A 24284-nucleotide genomic window follows, 5' to 3' on the forward strand; every position below is an offset into this window, starting at 1 on the left:
CTTCCTTGCTTTGGCAATTCTGAGAGTTGAAGCTAGAAAAGCAAATCTTCCAAGCTTGGATTTTAGCCCTAATGTGGTTTTTTTTTATATTACATTTTTTGAAAATGTAATATATATATTACAGAAAAGATTAAGATTCACAAACAGAAATGTTATTTCTGAACAAAAAAAATCACCACCATATAATTTGTAAATCTTCAAAAATAATAACTAGTTCTGTCCACTATCAAATGTGACCTCCCACATCAGAATATTGATCAAAGTTGTTTTTTAAAAGAATCCCTGCCCCCAGTTCCTTGATAAACCAGAACTGTTTTTTGAAACAAAGATTAAAACATTAAAAAGAAAATCTCCACGCCTAATATTAGCAGCCTGAAGTGTACTGTGGGTTCACCTTCCTTTCACAGGATGCTTCGGCAGGAAGTACTGAAGTTAGCAACGCTTCATATAACAAGGAGAACAGGTGGTAAATTTACACACTAGTCTTTGGTCATGAATGCCCTTCCTACAGTGTAGGCAACTAAGGAATTTGTCAAGTGGGTTGGTATCTGTTTATATGGAACTCAATACACTATAGTAATTCTGACACTAAGTCACATGCTGCTTTTAGAACAATTTTAGACCTTCACATTTAAGACAGGGGGATGAAGTTAAATAGATTATTCTCCCAATTATGTACTAATGTATATTTTTGCTGGTTTAATATACAGAGGTTAACCAAGCATTCCTTTTGGGGCTAGAAAGTTTTGACTAAAAGCAAGAAAATTATCGAAGGAGACATTATATTGCTCAGCAGAGGAGCCCTTTGTCTTTGTTGCGTGGGTGGCTCAGTAATACTTCCATCTTCAGGGTAAAAACAAGAGAGTCTTGAGACAATGTAAAGTTTAACAGACTTATTGTATTACATCTGTTAGCTTTTAACGTGTCATAAAACCATGTTGTTGTTGTTGTTGTTGTTGTTGCTGCTGCTGCTGCTGCTGTTCATAGTAAATAGCTATGTACATATATGTGTATATCACTGGAGGTATAAGCATTTGTACTGATGGAGGATAAGAGTTCACAGATAAGATAAAGTAGATTCAAGCCCACAAAGGTTTATGTAAAATGATTTATGAACATAATTGCTGTGTATATGCGTGCCCTTATTTTATAACAAGCTGGGTTTTGTTTTGTGATCTACATGGAAAAGTTAGTTGGTTTATGAACAAATGATGAAACAGAAAGGTAAGCTGTCCTGCTCTTATGCCGCTCACTAGAAAGCTTTACATATCCAACAAAGAACTCAAAAATTGGTTCAAGAAGAATATCGTTTGGAAGTAAAATCAGACAGGTAATAAGAAAGGGCCACAAACGATCCAAGTTTGGCTTAAACAGTTGGAGCCAAACTCATGTAAACTGCAGGAGCAACATCAGAATATACATGAAGGACAAGTTACAAGATAAAATCATAAGGCCTTTTCATGCAAACAAAGACTTCTCCAAACATTCTACAGATGTTATAAGAAGTAACTCCTTAAATATTATTCAACAGGAGGAGCACACATGAATATGTACAGTCAGTCCTCCTTATCCACGGATTTTTTTTATCCACGGATTCAAGCATCCATGGCTTGACAATATTTTTTTAAAAAGTATAAATTCCAAATAGCAAACCTTGATTTTCCATTTTATTTAAGGGACACTATTTTGCTCTGCCATTATATTTAATGGGACTTGAGCATCCACGGATTTTGTTATCCACGGGGGATCCTGGAACCAAATGCCAGTGGATAACAAGGTCCCACTGTACATGCAAACAATTTGCTTCGTACTCCCTCCATTAACAATCACGTAAATATTTTAATGGTGCTAGATGTGATAGGGATGCAAGGCTCTCATGTTCTCACACCACAGTTGACTTCTGGTTAAAGCCCAATGGGTTTGAAAGCTTCATGCTTTCTTTCTGAGTGATGTGGTTTGTGATGTCTAAATAGGGCAGCATTTCTCCTTTCCGAAACAAAAAGGGGGGGGGGGGTAGTTCTGCATAAGGAATTTAGAAGAATAACATCCAGTTAGGCTTTCTGTTTGAGAGGTGTTCTGGGTGTGATGTGTATATATGGGAGTGCCAATCAAGAAACAAATTTCTAGGTGTTTTACCACTGGCCCAGCCATCTCACTGGGAAAGATGGAAAAGCTCAGAAAACAGCCTTGCATTGAAACAAGGCCTGCATATCTCTTGCCCTGCTATTGAGCAGAAAAAGAAAAGATACAACCAACACCACTTTGTGCTTTCTAAGTATGAAAAAAATTGTCTGGAGCAAGAATACTGGGTTTTGTTGCAAACAGAGGGAATAAGAGAGAGCTTACAGCAAGCAGATTCCTACAGAACACAACATAAATTGTGTTTTGTTTTGTTTTACAGAACGCAACACAAATTGTTAATACTCAATCAGTTTTGAAACCACCATTAGTGTATATTACAGCTGGGGAGCCCAGCTAATAGCAGCAAAGGCAGGTGCTGTAGACATGAGGATTTGTACAGGTATAAATGCCTACATGCAAGATATTTATATGAAATACAGACCTGAGCAACTGTCAGGAGTTTCATATGCACCTTGCCTACCATAAAATGTTGGGAAGTTGTTGTGATGGTGGTGGGTTATACAGTAGAAACAGCTATTGCTGAGACATGGTGATCAAGGGTTGAGATAGTACTGTAGACGAGGCAACCATGAGTCAAACTTGTTCAAGGCTGCTTCTGTGAAAAGGATCTAGCTATAACAACAAAGAAGGGGTGGTATGAGAACAAGAGAGACAAATGTGTTTATTAAATATAATGAATGAGAATTAAGCCTGCCATTAATTTGAAACGATCTAAAGTTTAATAGTCAGTGGCGGTTTACAGACCGACCTTTGGGGTGGCCTGTACCTGCCCCTTTCCCCGACGGATCGGGGCCTCAGCTGCCACAGCTTCCCTGTGGCCTGGAAAGGGGTGTCCTTGGGGCTTCAAACCCCAAGGACAACCCAACATGGCGGGGAAAGGGAGAAAGGGGCCAGTCGGCCCTTTTCTTCTTTGTGTTGCTGGCGCAGCCGTGTAAAGGCTGCGCCAGCGACACAAAACCAAGAAAGAGCTCCAAAATGGAGCTCCTTCCGGTGCCGCGGAAAGGGCAGCACAGGCGCCCTTCATGGCTCCAGGACGTCACGTCCGCGCCGCACCGTTTGGAGGCGGCACGGCTATGATGTCGTAATGGCGGCGCCCATATAGAATGGGTGCTGCCATTTTGTACATACTCTGTATGTACTAGGGTTGGGGGTGTCTAGAAGACATGCCCCCAGGCAACCCTAGTACATACAGAGTACGTACTAGGGTGCCCATCAGTAAAGGGCCAGTGTTAATGTTTGTTATTCAGTTCTGACAATGAACATCTCTGAAATGTTCTGTCATACAGTTACTGAATAATAATACTTATTTATTTATTTATTTATTTATATATATCCCGAGCCTTTGAGGTCAATCGGGGCGGCTAACAATAATAAAATACAATACATCATACATCAAAATCTACTTCCCTCCCCCCCCTTAAAAAGTTATTAAATAAATTATAATTAAAACCAACAAATTCAAACAACATCAACACATACACATTATTACAAAACAAAACAAGATAAAACAGTAAACTGCGGTAGCATTCTACTTAGATTTCCAGGGAGGACCTTGGGGACTCTCATGAGAAGAGGGTTCCTGAGGCTGGGTTTATCTATCCAGGAAAGGCCTGTGGGAAGAGAACCGTCTTGACATCCTTTTTAAAGCTGTCTAAAGATGTCAACTGACGGATTTCATCCGGCAGGTCATTTCATAATCTGGGGGCAACAACAGAAAAAGCTCTCTGGGAGGTAGCCGAAAGCCTAGATCTTTGAGGCTGCAGCAAATTCCTACCAGAGGATCAGAGTTATATGGGAGGAGGCGGTCCCTGAGATAGTTTGGACCCAAGCCATTCAGGGCTTTAAAGGTGATAACCAACACCTTGTACTGGGTCCAGAAACTAATAGGCAGCCAGTGGAGGGACTTTAATACTGGAGTAATATGGTCCCTCCTCGATGTTCCTAACACTACTCTGGCTGCCATGTTCTGCACTAATTGCAGTTTCCGAATCAAGCACAGGGGTAGCCCCATGTAGAGTGCATTACAGAAATCTAGACGTGAGGTTACCAGCACGTGTACAACAGTCTCGAGATCCCTTACTTCCAGAAAAGGGCGCAGTTGGCGTATCAGCCGAAACTGATAACAGGCGCTCCTGACTGTCGCGTTTACCTGATTTGTCATCAGGAGCGATGAGTCAAGGAGCACCCCCAGACTGCGAACACAGTCACTAGAGGAGAGTGTGACCCCATCCAGGACTAGAGGTTGCAACCCAATTCTTGGTTTTGGGGCCGCTACTGTGAGCACCTCCGTCTTGTCCAGATTCAGTTTCAATCTGTTTTTCTTCATCCAGCCCATTACCGCCCGGAGACATTCACTGAGAGAGGAGATGCCATTAGAATTCGAGGTCAACGAACAAGACACGGAGAAATAGATCTGGGTGTCATCAGCATACTGATAACACCCAGCTCCATAACGCCGAATAATCTCACCCAGTGGCTTCATATAGATGTTAAATAACATCGGGGACAGTATAGCACCCTGTGGAACCCCACAGGTGAGCTCCCTTTTACTGGAGCAGCTGTCCCTGAGCAGCACCCTCTGGGACCTGCCCGAGAGGAAGGACCGGAACCACTGCAATGCAGTGCCTCTGATACCTAACCCCCTCAGGCGGTCCAAGAGGATGCCGTGATCTATCCTGTTGAAAGCCGCTGAAAGGTCTAGGAGCACCAACAGGGTCACACTACCCCTGTTGATGCTCAGACGCAGATCGTCGGTCAAGGCAACCATGGCAGTCTCAACCCCAAAGCCTGTCCTGAAGCCAGTTTGAAATGGGTCTAGATAATCTGTTTCATCCAAGACAGCTTGGAGTTGAAGGGCAACCGCCCTCTCGATCACCTTGCTCAAAAATGGTACTAAAGAGACTGGCCCGTAATTATTCATATCCAGGGGGTCAAGGGAAGGTTTTTTCAGAAGCGGCCTAACAGCCGCTTCCTTCAGACAAGATGGAATATGTCCTTCCCTGAAGGATGCATTGATGATATCCATAAGGAACTTCCTCAATGCGTCCCCCCCGGACGGCCAGCCATGATGGGCAAGGGTCAAGAGGGCAAGTTGTTTTCCTCACCCTACCAAGGAGCTTGTCCATGTCATCGGTACTCACAGATTGTAGCTGATCCAGAATAACTTCATCGACGGAGTCGCTGGACACCTCTTCTATGGTTTCTGTTGAAATATTGGCGTCTAAGTCGACTCTTATCTGAGAGATTTTATCTACAAAAAAGTTATTAAATGCATCGCAGCAGGATGTCGTCGGCTTAAGTAAAGGATTTGGCGCAGTGGACATCTGCGTCAGCTCCCTCACCACCCTAAACAGCTCTGCTGGATGGGACTCTGCAGAAGCAATACGTGCAGAGAAGAAGGATCTCTTCGCTGCACGTATTGCCTCCCGATAGGACCAAAGAAAGTTCCTATGGCGAGTTCTGTTGGATAAGAGTCGAATAAAGGTTTATTGCGTTATAACTATTGAAGCTTGAATTTCTGAACTTGGTAGCCTACCAGACTTGACAGAAAACCTGTAATTCAAGCTGAACATGGCCCACTATCTTTATCTCATGTCCCTATATTTGCATTCTCAGGCAAGTAGCAATAATTGCCTGGGGGCTTTGAGAGGCAGCAGAATGGGTTTTAGCCCTTTTTAGACCAACATACATGACTTCTGAGTGGCATTAAGCTCAGCAGATATTGCTCTGCACACACCTTTACCATCAGAAATATTATAGGTGGCCAAGAAGGGCACAGCCTTTTCTACTCTGGCACCAAGATTTTGAAGTACTCCTCCAAAAAAAGTTCTTCTGGCCCCATCTTCACTCAGTTTGGGTAGCCAGCCGTGGCTGATTTTTTACATTATGGTTACACTGTGCCACCACCTTTATATATAATTTTGGGTGCAGCCTTTTAAATGAGAATATTTCTGCTGATACCTTAAACAGTGCTTGCTGAGTTATGCACTATTTTAAGACTGCCATTTAGCTTTCTAAATAAATAATGGAAATTGGCCCTAGTTGAAACCAAACTTCAAAGACTGATGGACTAGTCTCAGTTTTGTTTCATATCTGAAAGAAGAAAAGTGTCGCCCAGATGTCTTACAGTGGAGAAAGGATAAAGACGGCAAAAAACTACTTTGTTCTTCAATACTGTATCTTTTTATGCAAGCATGCCAGCATTGAAAGCAGAGTTCTAGAATTTCCAATTACTGCATAATGAAACCTAATAAGAATGGCCATTTTTATCAAGTGAAAAATAGAGCCAATTTGCAGATTAGAGTGGCTAGAATGGCAGTTGCCACCAATGTTGTGTTATATTTGTTAGAATGAATTAGTTTAATCTCCAGTGGGTTCACTGCATTATGTAAAAAAACCAGAGCAAAGTATTTGAAGCATATCCATTTTAAAAATAACCCACCATTTAAAAAAAAAATCAATCCAGTAAGCATATCAGGAAAGGAAATACAGTTAATGTGCATCAAAGGTACTTCAGGCTAGTTTCATTTACATTTATAATATTTGAAATATGTAGCTGTGCTCATATATCTTCTCCTCATATGCAGCAGGGAGTATGCAGCCCCCTAGTTGTTGTCAAAATACAATTCCTATCAGCCCTACCCTGCATAGCCAACGATAAGGAATGTTGGGAGTTGCAGTTCAAGAACATCTGGAATGTCTCCACAACATGTTTCCCCACCCCTGCTATAACAGAAGTGTGCCAGTAGTGCACTATCACTAAAAAAAAGTGATAATTTTGCAAACAGAATGTGAAAGGTCACAATTCTAAGGACACTCATTATTATTATTATTATTATTATTATTATTATTATTAACCTTTATTTATGAAGCGCTGTAAATTTACACAGCGCTGTACATGCAATCTTTTTAGTTAGATTGGTCTTATTGTGTGCCTTCAAGTTGTTTCTGACTTATGGTGACCCTAAAATAAATTTATCGCAGGGCTTTCTTGGCAAGATTTCTTCAGAAGGGGTTTGTCTTTGCTTTCCTCTGAGATTTGTCCAAAGTCACCCAGTGGGTTTATGTGGGTAAATAAGTATTTTGAACACTGGGCTCCAGAGTGTTAGTCCAATGATCAAATCACTACACTGCACTGACTCTCACTTACTCACTGGGGAATAAGAACCTATTGAACCCACTGAATTACAGTATCACATTATAATTATTTTAATAATGCAGATTTTTTTTTGTTAGTACCGCCTCAGTTCATTCCCTTAGAAGGAAATGAATCAAAATCAGGAGTCTAAAAATTAAAACCAGCAGGGAGTTGGAACAAGAGGAGACAATCTGACTCATATTTGCAAGATTCAAATTTGTTGGGCAACTTGTCATTTCAAGTTGTACCCACCTGCACACAGTAATCGTCACATAGGTTAAGCTTAGCAGAAAGCAAGAAAAGATTTATCTGTTTACATTGCTCCCTTCCCCTGCTTAAAACTGCACTTTGCCTACTACTATACTGCTCAAAGAAAAGCAAAAAGTGTGTCTTTTAAAAATAGCTAACTGGTAGTACCAAGCAGTAAAAAGAAGCCATGCTTCTCTTTTCCCACAAAGCATAAGCAAAACAGTTTTGCAGGATCAAGCAGGGAGCACAAGCTCCCTCTGCTGGTCTCTTTCTTTACTATCTCAGAAAATTTCAACAGCATTGGAGAAGGGAAGAAATGGTTTTTTTTTTTTTTTTAAAAAAGGTTTTTAATAAAAAGAGCACAAAAAGAATAAATCCAGATTTCTTCACTTCTGATAAACACCAACATCTTTTTATACATATACAACAGGTTCATATGCCACACTTAAACATAAACTTTCCAAACTAGACATAACACAACCATTCTTCCTTTTCCAAAGTTGGCATGATGACTGAACTTTCTGGAGCAAATACTATCATCAGCAGCAATATCCTGCCAATTTTTCTTTCCTGTAGACTTGAGTGCTTTATATGTCATATTTCTGAGAACAGCACAAAGATTTTCTTTCTAGACAGCCAGCCTAAAGCCCAATTCACATGTATGCCTGTTGGTATGGTAGATGCTTGATGGTACAAGTTAAAAGTCAGCTGCTCTACTTCACAAAGCGTTTTAGTGAAGTAGCTTCTCACAGGGTTGCAGTAATTTCAGCCCCATTATTATAAACTTCTAAAAAAGAAAAGTTGTCTTGACATGGTTAAAATTGTCATAACCCACATGAGAAACTGTGTCCTATCATTGCAGAATTCAAACATATAGCCGTGTTAGTCTGTAGAATCAGTACATAGAGAGGTCTTGTAGCACCCTGAGACTAACTGGAAGAAAGAAGTTGGCAACATGAGCTTTTGTAGACTTCAGTCTAAATGCATTTAGACAAAATGCTTCTGTGGAAGTAGACTGAAGTCTACGAAAGCTCATGCTGCCAACTTCTTTCTTTCAGTAAGTCTCAAAGCTGCTACATGATTTCCTTACATACTGTGTCGTATCAGACCTAACAAAAATTAGAATTTTTAAAAAAACCAATTCCCAGAATATCCTGGCCAGTGTGACTATCAGACATACTGGCTAGAGAAGTCCAGGAGCTATATACAGTCCAAAAAGTAACTTTTCGTGGACCTACTTTCTGGAAAGAATAGCTTCCACAAGGTTGGCTTTCTACGTTGTTGTTGTTGTGTGCCTTCAAGTCATTTCCGACTTATGGAGACCATAAAGCAACCTATCATGAGGTTTTCTTGACAAGTTTCTTCAGATGGGATTTGCCACTGCCATCCTGAAGCTGAGCAAGTGTGACCTGCCCAAAATCACCCAATAGGTTTCCATGACTGAGCTGGGATTTGAACTCTGGTCTCTAGAGTCGTAGTCCAACGCTGAAATCACTACACCACACTGGCTTTCAACATATATATCTGCATTTCAAGGTGCATAAATGAATCTGGTTCAAAACCTGCCTCATGGTACCCTAAAGTGATCAAAAGTAAATACCCATGAGTCAATATATAGCCAATAAGTTCAGATTCAGCTTCCCCACACACTGCAGTGCTGCTTCTTTGACCTTTCAGACAAGCTTGTTCTCTGGACTACTATCCTTCAAGATCCAAAATGCCAGAACAAGCCTATTCCCTTCCAGCTAACTTTGTACAGGCTCTCTTCTTCTTAAACCCCTCCTGTATTTATTTAAAGTTTTTTATCCCACTGTTTAGCCACAAAAGATCTCCAAAAAGCTTATATAAGATCAATTAAGCTTTCCTCCAAGTTGCATTTTTTTCTCTTGCTCATTTATCCTTAGTTCTTATGTTTCCCACTGTACTGCTGCCTGCTCTAGCCAAGCTTTCCTGAAACTGCTATTTGTTCAAAGCACTGCTTACTCTGACCTCATCTTCCTCCTTTCCTTCCTTCATGCCACTGTGAGGTTGTTTAACTAGAAGCAGGGCTGGAATCATTCTGCTCTCCAGATGTTGTTGAACTGTGACTCCCAGTATTCTCATTTGACTATGACAGAGGGCTGCATGATTCCAACCCCTGATATACATGCTCAGGTTCCCAGCGCAAGCTTGTTTAACAGTTCTGATAACACCAGACCTACCCTAAGGCAGCCAGGGGGATCTCTGTTATGTCCAGCTGGAACAGCAAGGCCAGGCACCAGCATTTGAGTCAGTAACCCCATTGCAAGACTTCATGTATGACTGTTACTGAAAATCACTCAGTGTCGTCTTGTGAGACCCACGCTCTCACGGGATTTCGAATTTGATTTGCCTGGCCATACACAGACCTGTCCATGAGGTTGCTAGACATTGCTGGCTGGACCTCAGTGTGACCCACCCACCCACTTTTTGCTGTGTATCACTACTTCTGGCAATCCCCAGGCTTTGGCTGGTCACCTTTAGAACATGGGTTTCTCACCTTTCCTGGGGATGTTTGCCCAACTTGCACATGGACCTATTGTTTTACTTGTATGCATACTCCTTCGGTTATTACTGATTTGTAGTTTCTGTTGTTTTCTTTAAGGTTAATGATAGTGATGTAGACTTGAGACAATTGACCTGGACTCAAGTCCCTTCAGTGACTCAACTTGGACTTGATTTTACTACAAATGACACACTGTCTTGAAACAATTTGCTACCTGTATATTTTCAGCCACTGACTTGCTGGTATAATTCATTTCAAGCAGCAGACAAGATCAGTCCCCAGAGCACAGGATGCATTTCTTGAAGGAGAACAGCAACAATGTGTTGGGCAATGGGTTTGAGGTGGAAGAATCTTTCTAAGGCTTTTGAAAAGCTTTAGAAGGCTCCTCTGTTATATAGTGGGGACATAATACCAAGTGGACGACAACGCACATTTCAAGCCCATTGCTTAACATGTTTGCTGTTCACCTCCAAGAAACGTGCTCCACTTTTTCTTTTCTTTTAAAAGTTGGCTACCAGGCTTGAGACTCAACTTGAGACTTGACATGAAAGTATCTTAGAAGGACTGGAGACTCAACTTGAAGGTAGGGATTTGAGACTCAACTTGAGACTTGCAATAATCCCTCCAGTCCACTTGCCTTGGTCCAGGCCTTGGAGGTAGAGAGGAACTGCTGGACCTCATCCCCTTCCCCACCACTACTCCCTTCTCCTTTTGTGTGGTGTCTTTTAAGATTGTAAGCCTGAGGGCAGGGAACCGGCTAATTAAAAAGACTGTATGTACAGCGCTATGTAAATTTACAGCGCTTTATAAATAAAGGTTAATAATAATAATAATAATAATAATAATAATAATAATAATAGACTTGAATACATCTCTGGTTAATAATCCCTGAATTTGTCGCATTTAGCTTTTTTTCTTCTTCTTTCTTTACTTGCAGTACCTTCCGCATGCAAAACAGCTTTGTTACACCCTATTTCTGGATGGCCTTGTAGCTTTGTGACTACAAGTTGTGTGGGGAAATATGCTAAATTTACCCACCTTTCCCCTCTCTGGTTGCTACTGTGGCAATAGCATAGAGGGAAAAAGAAGAAGCTCCTTAATATGATACATAATCATTGAATACATAGTATGAGTAATGATATTTGGGTTATGTAATACGAGTAATAATTTCACCTCTGCTATTACAAGAGACATATATTACAAATTCATCCAGATTGTCATGCCTAACCATATTACAAATCTCAAATAGTTTTCCACTTGACATTCTCTGGCTCAGAATGCAAACAGAATTTCTGTGCATATGTAGTCACTGAGTTTTCAAAAACAACAACAACAAAAAACCCCTCCACTTTATTTTGGCCAAATGCTAGAAAGTAATGACAGTTCAGACAAAGCTGTACTAAAGTCCTTGAAGGTATATTTTTAAAGATCTAGCAATAGCAATAACAGCTTCATTTATATACCACTTCTTACCACCTGAGCAGTCTCTAAGCAGTTTGCAAATGTAAGCTAATTGCCCCACAACAAGCTGGGTATTCATTTTAGCAACCTCAGAAGGATGCAAGCCTGAGTCGAGCCTGAATCCCTGGCTGGTATTGAACTCACAACCTTATGGCTGTGATCTAGGTCTAGGGGAAGTTGTGGTATTTTCTGAGCTACTGCAACAGCCTTAAATATTAGCTTTTGACAGGTTTTGTCTTTCTTTTGAGTTGTCATTTGCACCCACAATTGGATTTTCTGACAGGAGAGTGTAACACCACCTATTTATTTTATGCTATTTTATATCCCACCTTTCTGCTGTCTTGTGATTCAGGTGGTTCACAACGTAAAGAATGATTACAAAACGATTAACACAAATGGGTAAAAGAGAATTAAACTAGAGTTCTGTTTAAAACACACAAGTTTTAAACTCAGATACAGTCCTTGGAATAGAGGTGCTTTTAAACAGAAATTATAGCAAAAGACTGTATCTCCTTAAAGCCTGGGCTTTAAAATCTCTTGTTCATCACAGGCAGCCACAAAGAAGACTCTCTCCTGTGTCCTCACCAAATGTGCCAAAGATTCTACCATTCATTTCTACTCAGTGCTGTTATTGAAGAAGCAAATTAAAAAATAGTATTGTGTGGGCAGTTTCACACAAATCCCTGAGATTCTGTGAGCTATAATAAAAAAATAGTTTTTTTCAAGCTTTAAAGGCTGTCTTTTTTGCTTGCTTATATTTTTGCCTCCTATCTTGAGCTGTGGAGCAGCTCTAGAGATAACGTGAAGGAATTTATTTTAATTCATTGATATAAAGAATGTCCCACTTTTATTCATGGGGACACTTTGCCCTTATTATCACAGTGAATTAAAGTACCACTGAAGCTCTGCTTTTGTTTTATGCAGTGATCACAAACCCAGTCAGTTGCTGGACTTCAATATTTTTACAGGCTCGTAAATTACTTCCAGAGCATCCTATTTGCAGGGTTTATTTTGCTATAAATTTGAGTTTAAAATTAAGTTGCACATTTCTGATAAAACAAAGTGATAAAAGTTAATAATCACTAAAAGTAAAGTGAAACTAGATTTTACTAGGTTCAGTTCTCTGCTCTCCCAAGAGCCTACAGCACAATAATTTGAGAACTACTAGCCTAATTGCCTGAAAGACCCCGGTTACCCTTTGGCAGCACAGCAAGCCCTAAAGATTACAGCGCAAAGCTAATTTTATCTTGTCTATAATCACTAAAAGTAGAGATTAAAAGATCCATTAGGGTATTTGGTCAACCTCTTAAACAAAACAAGTTTGTCTTTTTTTATAGAATACTTTCCCTTGAAATTTCTGTCCAGTTCTGGTTTCAAAAGATTGTTATGGACATTTATCTTGCAAGATATTCTAGACTTAGACCTAAAATATGTTTTCTTCAGTATTTGGTTCATTTTCCCCCTTGGCTGCTGGTGAGGTTCTCAATGGAGCACTCAGCCATTGCTGCTGGACAACAACCAAGAAGAAAAAATGCTCCTCAACAACATTCCTTGCAATGCACCAGTAGAAGTAGCTGGGGCAGCACTAAAGAAGTGCAAGGATGACTAACTATTAGTGCTCCACAGGGCCTCCAGATAAAACCAGTCTGTACCTACACTGGATTACAGGTTGAGTTTCCCTCATCCAAAATGCTTGGAACCAAGTGTTTGGGATTTTTTTCAGATTTTGGAATATTTGTATAAACTTAATGGTATATCTTGAAGATGGAACTCAAGTATATAAACATAACATTCATTTATATTTCACATATACCTTATACACGTAGCCTGAAGGTAATTTTATGCATAAGATTTTTAATAAAGTGCACAAAGCACAGTTTGTGTAGACTGAACCATTAAAAAGCAGAGGTGTCACTATCACAGCAACCTATGAAAAACATTTTGGATTTTGGAGTATTTCAGCATTCTAGATATGGGAAACCCAACCTGTAGTAACATCAGTGGAAAGAGAAACCCAGATGAGTTTTGTAGTGATCTGTATTAAATCTGGCATTGTTCAATGGTACACTACAAGCCCATTACAGCCACCCATTAAGTTAACATATATGTTTTTGTTTATATAGGGACAACCACATATAGCCCAAAGCATATATACCTGAGGTGTCCTGAGCATGCACTTTATATGGCAAAATTGTATGCATGTTAGACAGGAAACAGGCAAGCACACCATGGGGGCAGACGAATACAATCCTGATCTCCCACATGCTTATGTATTTTTAAAATAACAGAGAAGAACTACAACATATAGGTGTATGATCTGGGCAGACAGCTGCACTTCTGATTTAAGAATTAGAATTTTAGGATTTTAAAAGCTTTGATTATGTGTTGAGGTGGAGGATGCTTAATACTATTTTCAGCTGGACTGATGTTGTAAAGATTTAGGATAACTGTCCTGGCTCCATTAAGTGCTAATAAGACCTCAGCTGGAATTATTTAAGAAGTCGGTCAAAAACTTGGAGGAGTTTCAGGAGAGAGCTCTGAATATGGCAGTTGGTCAAGACAAATCACATGAAATGAAGGAAATAGGGTTTGTTTTTAACCTACCAAATTAAGTGGAGAAATTGCTAGTCTTTCCCTAATATTTTAAAGTTCTCTAATACTGTATTTAACAACGGCCAAAATGAATGGAAGAAGGTAGGTATAAAGATTAAACTGTAAGAATAACTTAAACATGAAGCATATTTCTGCCAATGAATACTGGCTGCTGTAGGCTATATTTCAAAGGAAGGGACATCATAACCACTTCTGAGTATTCCATGCCTAAGAAAACCCTATGAAATTTATATAGTCACCATAAATGGACAGACAACTTGAAAGCACATGCACATTCTCTCTCTCTCTCTCTCTCTCTCTCTCTGACACACACACACACACACACACACACACACACATTTCCTAACAACAAGGTTAAACACAGAGCTGAACCTCTGTAAAGAAAAAGGTTCCTTCCTTTGGCAAAGGGAACAGATTCTGGAGAGTCCTCGCTGGAAGAAGAAGGCAGTAGTGAATTTCACTGATTCTCCCTTTCCACCTGTATCCGCCATTCACATCTCATAATAATAATAATAATAATAATAATAATAATAAATTATTTATATCCCGCCTCTCCCTACAGTTCAATTATATAGTGGGAGGTTCCCCAACCCTTTAGAGCAGCCCTTCTCAGGTTACTTTGAGGAATGGCATTTTTTTCCAATAATGTGCCACTGACCAGTGCCATATAGGTGCCCCATTGGTTTCAAATGTTCTTTTCTTTCCAGGAAAATTGTTGTAAACTAGCAACTGGTATCTTGCAGATCAGCACCACTCCACAGACCACTGTTTGAATAGCATTGTTCAAAATCAAACTTCTAGATGCATATGGGGGGGCTGCAGAGTAAGGGTAATGAAAATGTCTCAGCTCCACTGGGATCATCCACTTTGTGAAATCTTGCTCTGTGCAATTCTGGACCCACTCCCTCATGTTTATGTAACATTTTCTTAAGTGCTTAGATTGCTTCATAAACATCATCTTAGTAATCCTTATGACAATGCTGCATATTAAGACAGTATTTGTCAATAGGGCTAGAAGGTGCAGCCAATTACACTTCAAACAATATTGTTTCCTATAATAACATGCAAACATACTTCTGTTCATGTAACAAGACTTTCTCTGCACCCTCTCAAAACTGTTCCAAGAGATCATCCAACACTGTGAGCAAATCTGAAGGATTCTTTTGCATGAGTGAATCTACTTTTATGAGGCTGGATGAAATCTATGGCACCAAAGGATATTGTCATGGCCTGGGGAACATCTGTTCCAACAACAGTGCCTAATCTGTTGGTGGACAGAACTGAACTGATTAGAGGACACCCTGATTTAACTGAGCAACATTTTTTAAAATGTGGTCCATTTTTTAAAAATGTGCTATTTCAAAAGTGACACTGCTCCTTAGTCTTATATGGTGCAGAAAAAGATGCCTATTCTCAGGCAATGTTTACTATGTCATGTATATATGGCATATACTAAGAAACTGTGGACTTTACAAGTATTTTATTTCCATGCAAATTTGTGTAAGATGTGCAAGATGGTGGTGGTTGATATTTAGCAACTCAACAAAGGTATGCTCAGTGGATGGACTGAGTTCATGAGAGAAGAGACCTCAAATGATGCCATTTCTGGTTGTGTTGTGTAATACCATTTAACTTGTCAGAGTGGTGGGGATGGAATGCTTGCCACACTGGTTTATCTTCTAAAGTAGGTCAGTAATGTCCATTCTAGCCATAGTATAGATGCGAGTGGGAGTCTGAGGCTGAGAACAGTGGCTCACCTAAGCCTGTGTCATTCAAGAAAGAGGAAAGACTTGACCTGGTAACTAAATTTACAATTTAGTTTCTTAGTCTTTAGATCACAGCAGTTTATGAGGTGAACATACAATGGATCCTTACCATCCATAGGAGTTTGGTTCTGCTCCCCCTCTCCCACAGATGGGAAAAAATGTAGGCTCTCAAGCCCATATTAGACAATGGGTGGCAATGTGCACCTGCTCACATCAGTACATCCATGGATGTGTGTCACCATTGGCTAATATGGGGTGGGGCAGAAGGATCTGTGCAAACTCCAATCTGCAGATGGCTAACCTGCCGATACAGTAGGTTCACTGTACACAGCAAAACAAAACAATATAGACCCAATACAGCAAGCTTGGGATGGGGATGATGTGAATCCCAAATCTCAAAATATTGCAAAGTCATGAAACTTTTTCATGAGGGTCTCCCAGAATTTCTTTATATATATTTTAAGCAAGCATGCTGACAGTTTTCTCCAGCAATATACAGTCCAGATAAATTTAATAGGAACTCTCTACTGAATACACACTCCTACTAACATGATACAATATTAGTATATTTTTAAATAAACACAATTCTTTACTTTATCCAGCCAGAAAGTGTTCTGAGTATTTTCCACAGAGATATATGGATCACCAACATGAAGTAACCAATATAAAAATACTTCCAAAATAGACACTCTAAGTACAGCTTTGGCTGTGTGGGGAAGACCTTTTTCTGATGGGCTGCATCTGCTGTCCACACCATGGGAAGACATGGCTTGTGTCTCAGTCGTGGTTACATACAGTGTAGATCAGACAAACAACAAATTCTAAAAACACATGTGAAATGCTACAGGCTGGTTACATTGTCTATATTATCAAATTATTGGCTGGCAGTCAGTAACCAAAACTCACTTAGTCTAGCAGCTGCATCATCACAATCAAGCCACATTTGGTTCATGAAAGAGACAAATGTGGATAGTCATAACTGTGAAAACACATGTTTAATCTCCAAAGATGAAAAAGCAGGGTCCGGGAAGCAATCCATCTAGCTCTAGACAAGTACTATCTCTCCAGGATCTCATACTAGAGACCTTCCACCCCTGTTCTCCTGAGACTGTAAACTAGAGATAGTGGAGATTTACCTGCTACCTGCAACCTGAAGAGGTTATGTTCCACCACTGAGCTGCAGTAGGATAGTACAATGCAATTAGTGAAAATACCTGCAGATCACCTATTTCTTCCTCTTTCCTGAGACTCTTCTCCAGTAGATCTGTATATTAAAAAAAAATACAGAACATTTCAAGACAGAGCAAACTGTATGCCTGATGAATGGATGTAAATGGTCAATGTTACAAATAAATTATCAGAACTAAAAATAAGCAGAAAGCAATTTCATGATATCAGTCAGACAACGCAAAAAGAAACTTACTGCCACTAACAGCAATAGGAGAACACTAGTTTGATCTCATTCTTTCGTCCAAAATAGCTACATTTATCATTGTAAGAAAGATACACAATTTGTCCCTCAATTACTCATCACGATATTCTGAAGAAGTTGCTCAATAATAAAGGACCAGGCCTATCCTTTGATACACACAACAGAGGCAAGCAATGTGCTCTCCAGATCTTTTAGATTTTAACTCCCATCACACCAGCCAACATGGGAAATGGGAACTATAGTCGAAAGTATCTGGAAAGGCGCCTGGTTGCCTGCCCTTTTACTACAGTACCCCAGACATTGGTCTTGCTGCTTCAAAACTCACTGCAGTACTCTGTTTCCAACTAGGAGGTTTTTTTCTCCATAGCTTCTCAACAGCTGAGATTACACTGTACAGCTCTTTCCACCCAGAGGTGGACATTCTATGACAGATACGAGCACAGCTTTGACAATTGTAACTTTAGTGCTCACTGTATATCTTTACGATTTAGAATCTTGCCTATTTCTTTCATGGCTGTCCTTTCCATTTCTAGTTTTCTCCTTATTTCTTGACTCCTGATTAATGGTTGATCCAAGGTACAGGAGGAAGAAGGAGGTGATAAGTATAAGGAGGGCCACAGACAGGACAAAACATATTTGCACAGCTGATGTAAATACTTCATTCTTGGGTGAAAACAAGAATCACAGGAGTTATATTTTCTTCAGTATAACTTAAAATATAGGAAGTGGGCTAAATATAAATTGTTGAGACTATATCCCTGTAGCCAGGAATGAGAAAAATATATTTGTCATTTATTTATTTAGATTATTTTAATCCACCAACCCCAAACAGCTGTGTGTAAACATATATTTAATCACTAAAATATTCAAATTTACATTACACCTCCACACACCACTTAAAATCCATATTAGAATACATGTCCTTTGCAGTTAAGAAAAAGAAATGAGAGACAAACTTAAAGAGCCCCCAAGTGGGACTGTAGTACTCATCACAGCATAAGGAACTGGAACTGGAATTTTCATATGGCCATGGCCTATATTTATCAGGTAGAATGAAGTCTGAGCCAGAGCAGAGAAAGTAGAAAACAAGTTTCTGCAATAAAATGCTCAAACAATCTCATTATTATACCACACCGTCTGAATATGACAAAAATCTTATATATAAGATAGGGTTCAACTCACATGTTCAGGCAGATGAAGTTTAGCAATGGCAGATACCAAGACATTAAGCTTTCCTATTACCCTGAATCTCAGCTGCAAAACCTCACAAAAAGCCAGCATCTAGGACCCACAGTCACTGGCCACATTCACTGGTGAGATTTCCTTCACTTGCTCACATCCATGCCGCCTTTTCAGCCTCTAAATATTAACCTTTTTCTCTCATCATAAAACATTTTGTAAGAATTATCTTCTGCTTCAGGTTTATATATTCATATTAAAGGTGATAAAGTATAATAAAAGTCTTTACAACAGTTTTGTGTATAGTGGAAGTTATGGGTTGAATCCAGATTATGTTAGCTGAACATAGGCATCACAAAAATCAGAGTGAAACATTAAATCTAATTTCAAGATAAACTAAACTGAACTATTTTTGCCTAGATTAAATCCTTTATTTCTAATGGTGGTTCAATGTGTATCTGGAATTGATCTCTTTGTCTAGATTTTAAGATAGCCATTGCTTTTTAAAGTGACAGGAACACTTAAAAATAACACTGCTTGTAATAATCAGAAACATAAAAGAAACATAAAAATGACCTATTACATGGGACACAACTTCAATAAATGTTAATTGAAGTGCTTTTAACTCCTTTATTGACTATTAGTTGTATTGGTGCCATAACTTCTTCATTAGCATTCTGCATGTGTAAATTCTTCAGTCCCACCAGATAGACAATGTGACTGGGATCACAAGGTAGCAAATCTGTAACAGGAAAGAAAGCAAAGCCCTTGAATCCCAGGCTAACTATCTAGTTCAACCCACACCCTCCTGAAGCTGAGTCTCAACAGCTATGATCCTTAAACTTACCCACTTTTGCCCAGTCAGTGCTTTTGATTCATATGGAAAACCTGCTGGCTTCTCAGTCTTTGCTGATTGCCTGATACTAACAGATACCTTCTCAATAGCCAATCACAGGTTTAATGCTCTCCCCTTGAAATCACTCAAACCAGGAGCCAGCTTTGGGAATGACCATTCACTCTTAGTCATGGAACAAATCCCATCAACCCATGAATACATGAAGCAGTTCATTTGTGTGGTTATTAAATATAATCAAGGCTATACTTTCCCTTCATTTCTTTCATTTACCAGGTTATGGAAAACCTTGATTAGTCTGCATTTGGGGGTGCTTCACTGGGAAGGACTGTACAACTGGCAAGGCAGGGACTTGGATGGGGAGCACATATGTTAAATACTAAAGAGCCACTGTGAAATAGTGATTAAAGTAGATTGTCAGAGGGGTTGTCCACACGGGCCAAAAGCCCCATGTTCCTTTGGCCTCACATCAGCTATTTTAACGATGTAGAACAAAACCCCAGACTGCACACAGGTCCAGTGGATTCGTCCCAGTTCTGGAGTAAACAGCCTTTACCATGGGTATGTTTAGCCTGGAGAAGAGAAGGTTAAGAGATGACACAGTAGCCCTGTTTTTGTTTGTTGATATTAAGAGCATTTATTTGTTAGTATCAATAAATTATTTAACATTTCATTTTCTGTTATAATACATAATATATACATTAGTATGTTTATACAGTATTCCCAAACATAAGAGGCATATCTTTATCCCTGTTCTTCGAACCAGCATTATCTATCATTAAATAAAATCAACCTCTCATGCTACTTATTCCTATTTCTTGACTTCCACTAGTCTCCTTGGTTAGTGTGTCTATTTTATTCAAAATTTATCTACTTCCTGTTATTGTTTATGTCTATATTGGTGACTTCCATGTGGGATTAATGTTCTTGTCAGTTTAAACTTTCGAGAATTTATGGCGTACATTATTTGATGGGTTGTGAGCTGATTCTTTATGACCAGCTTAGCTTGCGCTATTTCACTATCAGATCCCAATCTGTTCTTCCCACCTATCCAATTTGTTAATCTGTCCATCTCTATGGTGTCTAGGACTTTCCTTAGCCAATCATCTATTGTTGTTAAGTCTTTTAATTTCCATTTTTCTGCTAAGAGCATTCTAGTGACTGTTTTCCAGTGTTTCTTGGCAGGTTGTTTTGAAATTTTGTTGGTCATATTTAACAAGTAGATTTTAAAATATTTGAAAGGATGTAATATTGAGGATGGAGTAAGCTTGTTTTCTCCAGAGAATAGGACCTGGAGCAATGACGTCAAACTACAGGAAAAGAGATTCCATCAAAACATTAGGAAGAACCTCCTGACAGTAAGAACTGTTTGACAGTGGAACACACTCCCTCACTGTGTGGTGGAGTCTCCTTCTTTGGAGGTTTTTAAACAGAGGCTGAATATCCATCTATTGGGAATGCTTTGACTGTGTATTCCTGTTGGACTGGATGACCCTGGCGGTTTCTTCCAACTCTATGACTCTATTATTGTAATTTGCCTCCTGCACTGCAGCACTTTCCTGGAAGCTCCATGGCAACCCCTGGGTGTTTAAATGGCCCCCCAGCTTCCTTACCTTGCAGTGCCATCGCTCCTACTGTGAAGCCTCCCCCCCCCCTCATCACACCTGATGCAGAAATGGTGTGCCTGGCCACATGGGTGCAACCAGGCACCCTCTTTCTGCATCAGATGTGGCAAACTAGGGCGTCTCAGTAGGAGCAAGATAAGGAGCACATGCTGGTAACGGTTGCCAGGGCGGCATTGGGTTGGGCATGTAAACACCCACCCATCCCCACACTGACTTGGGGACCAACCTGGGTGAGCATCCAGGCCAGAACAACACAGGCTTAGCCCATGCTTTCTTAGCTTCCATAGCTTGAATAGGTGAGTAAAGAGGTCAATTTCAGCAACCATTGCTTGTTCCTAACTGCAGGAGGATCTAGGTTCAAATCACCATTCAGTCATGAATATCAATGGGTGACTCACAAGCCACTGATATTCCTGTCTCATCTATCCCTCAGGATTGTTGAGAAGACTGTAAGGAAAAGGAGCACAAGGTATACTATCCCAAGCTTCTCAGGGGGAACACAGTATCAAAATGTAATTACCAAATGTGCTTAGCAGTGTGCCAACTTTCAGTACACCGATTTGGGACTATCAAAGAACTGTTATAGCAACCACCCTGGCACCCTGACTCAGCAAAAGGTCAGCAAGGAAACTCTTGGATTTTCTCCACATTTGTCTGTAGTAAAAATATCAAATGTTGTTTGCATCCTGCCTATGCAAAAGTTTACTGTCTTGGTTTAACAGTACAAAATACTTTTTGTAGTTCATGAAAATAAGCTACATTGCGAGTTACTATTGCCCTGTGAGGAAAGAATGTTTTGGCCTAAACTAGCATGGCTCTTCTCACATTGTTAAAATAGAAGAGCCCGGGGAAAACAGCATAAGCAAGAAACCTGAGGAATGCGGTCTAAATTTTCATCTGCTTTATTGGCATCTAATCATTCCAGCGCTCTCCTTACCTAGACGCAGAGTCAGGGATCCTGCACAGAACAAAAAATATCGGATGGTATAAAACTATATTCTTCTAAGCTGCTTTCCTGTATGAAGATAACACAGCTACCCAAAAACAAAATGAGCATACTCTTTCAAAGCATGGAATACTTGCTTTTTAAAAGAGGAGGAATTTTCTACTCTTTTCTTGTATAATCAAAACTGCATCAGCCCAGGTAAGAATTAAGTAATGTCAGCTATCAAACTTGGTAGTAAATTTTTGTACTGTGTATCCACAGAAGACAGAGGTGACTATAACTATGGATTTCTTCAAACCCCCTCCTCCAAAATCTGATTAAAATTCAGGGCAGCACAAAAAATTGGTAGAAGTTGAAAAGGACAGCCACTAAGCAGGATCTTAAAACATTTGTCAGCACATTCTCCTGTTTTATTATACCAATAAAAAGCACGTACTAGTATAACAATCCTCTGCTTAAGCTGAAGCTATTCAAAACAAAATCACATGTGCTTTTCCTGTTTTTTTCTTATTATTTTTAAAATTCACCCAAAATCAACAGCACATTCAGATATTTGTGTGGAAAATACAGGATCGTATTTTAAACCATCTTACAATCCACATACAAGATGGGCCACTGTTTGGCCGACTGCCTTCTGCTTTAATTCCTGTGAATCATTAAGACATCTTTCCACATTATAATGATACCTTTTTTAAGCCAACCAAAAAGACACAAGATTCATTGAGCTACCAATGACCTTGGAGTTTGTTTTATGGTTAATATCACTTTGCATTAGGCTTCTGTCTTAGTCTACTGTCATCAGCTGGTTTGTAACAAGATACCTTAAAATGTTAGCCCACAATGGCTTCAGTCTCCTCTTGATCAGAAACTGCTGCAAGAAACTTGTGAAGAAGAATTAAAAATATTGCAAAAGAACAGAAACCTCTTGCGCTTGGCTCAGATGCTGGAACAACATGATGGTTGGGAGATAAATTCCCAAACACTGTATCAATGAGGTTTTCATAATTCATCATAAATCTTGATTGTGTGGGAAACTACAGTAGAGGCCAGTGAGAAGAGCTCTTTATTCCACTCCAAGTGTTAGTTTTCTGTTAATTTAGTATATATATGTAGATAAACTGAATCTGATTAACAGTGAGTCAGATTAACACACTTAGAAAATGGATTACTTTATGTGCTGGGCATGAGACACAGAGATGGGAGCAGTGTACACTTTCAGAAAATGGGTTGTTCATTAATATGCTATAACTTTGATCTGAACTGATGAAGAAGCAGTTCAATTTGGTATCCATAAACCTCTCTGCTGAGGTAGCTAAAAAGGGTGCCAATTGTGATACCGTATTTTGTGATGTGGAACAGCTGCTCACAAGGACCTGAATGGAAAATACCTATTCATTTTGGAAGGGATGCTGAGCAAGCATTAGTTGGGAACAGACCCGGAATGTATTTTAAACTCTCTCTCAAATTCTGCAAATAGCTTCCTGCATTCCTGCAGCAGTTAATCTAGTGTATGCATTTTTAACAGACCTCTTTGTACCAAACAAATTAGAAATTCTTTTCATTATGTTGCACAGCTAAGGTCTTCTTATGCAGTTAATGTGCTACAACAGACATTTGTAGGCTTGAGAAATATCGTCTTATAGACTATATATCATAACATTACCAGTCAAGATACAGAAGCCCTGTGTTAATCCTTCTTCTTTTTCTTTTTATAAATTTAGAGATTAGACTCTTCTTTACTTAACTTCTAGCAGGTGCTGAACACATTTCTGTCCCATTTGGTGTCCACTGGTTTTTAAGTGCTGATAGCTAGTTCTGCTCTCTTTTGGAGGTTTATAGTGTTCTGTTTTTAATATGTATTACCATTTACATTGTTCTAATATTATCCATAGAGCCTAAATACCTCAAAGGCACAGTACCTCAAAGGAACTATATCCCATCTGATCTTATAAGCTAAGCAAGTTCAGTCCTGGTTGGTATTTGGATGGGAGACCACTAACAAATACCAGGTGCTGTAGGCTATATTTCAGAGGAAGGAACTGGCAAAGCCACCTCTGAGTGGCAGGTGATTTGAAGGCACATGCACACACATACATTTTTCTGTACACCATCTTGAGAACCTTATGACTTGAAGCAATGTATGGCCGTTTTAATTAATAAATACATATTGTAATTAATAAATACAACTACTCTTCTGTTTTTTATCAGAACTTGATCCTGCATTTACACAAAACACACAACACTGAAATTCCATGAACAGCAAGAATTGACTATGTATAATAATTGCAAAATCCACAGAAGCATATGACATGCTGCTGTATGTATTTCAGAAAATACAATGATAATACTGAAGTACA

General features: G+C 39.5%; 1 protein-coding gene across 5 annotated transcripts in view; it reads right to left on the reverse strand.

Moving 5' to 3' along the window:
• The window catches only part of CEP128 (centrosomal protein 128), a 282591-nt gene that overhangs the window by 62717 nt on the left and 195590 nt on the right, over positions 1-24284 (reverse strand). For all 5 annotated transcript variants that reach the window (XM_089522329.1, XM_089522332.1, XM_089522331.1 and 2 more), the window contains one exon: positions 17107-17156. In XM_089522329.1, coding sequence (XP_089378455.1) covers positions 17107-17156 — 50 coding nt within the window. The remainder of the gene's footprint in view (positions 1-17106; positions 17157-24284) is intronic.

This window comes from Sceloporus occidentalis, unplaced genomic scaffold, assembly GCF_023333645.1.
Source record: "Sceloporus occidentalis isolate IW3139 unplaced genomic scaffold, rSceOcc1.0.p SCAF_4, whole genome shotgun sequence".
Taxonomy (NCBI): Eukaryota; Metazoa; Chordata; class Lepidosauria; order Squamata; family Phrynosomatidae; genus Sceloporus; species Sceloporus occidentalis.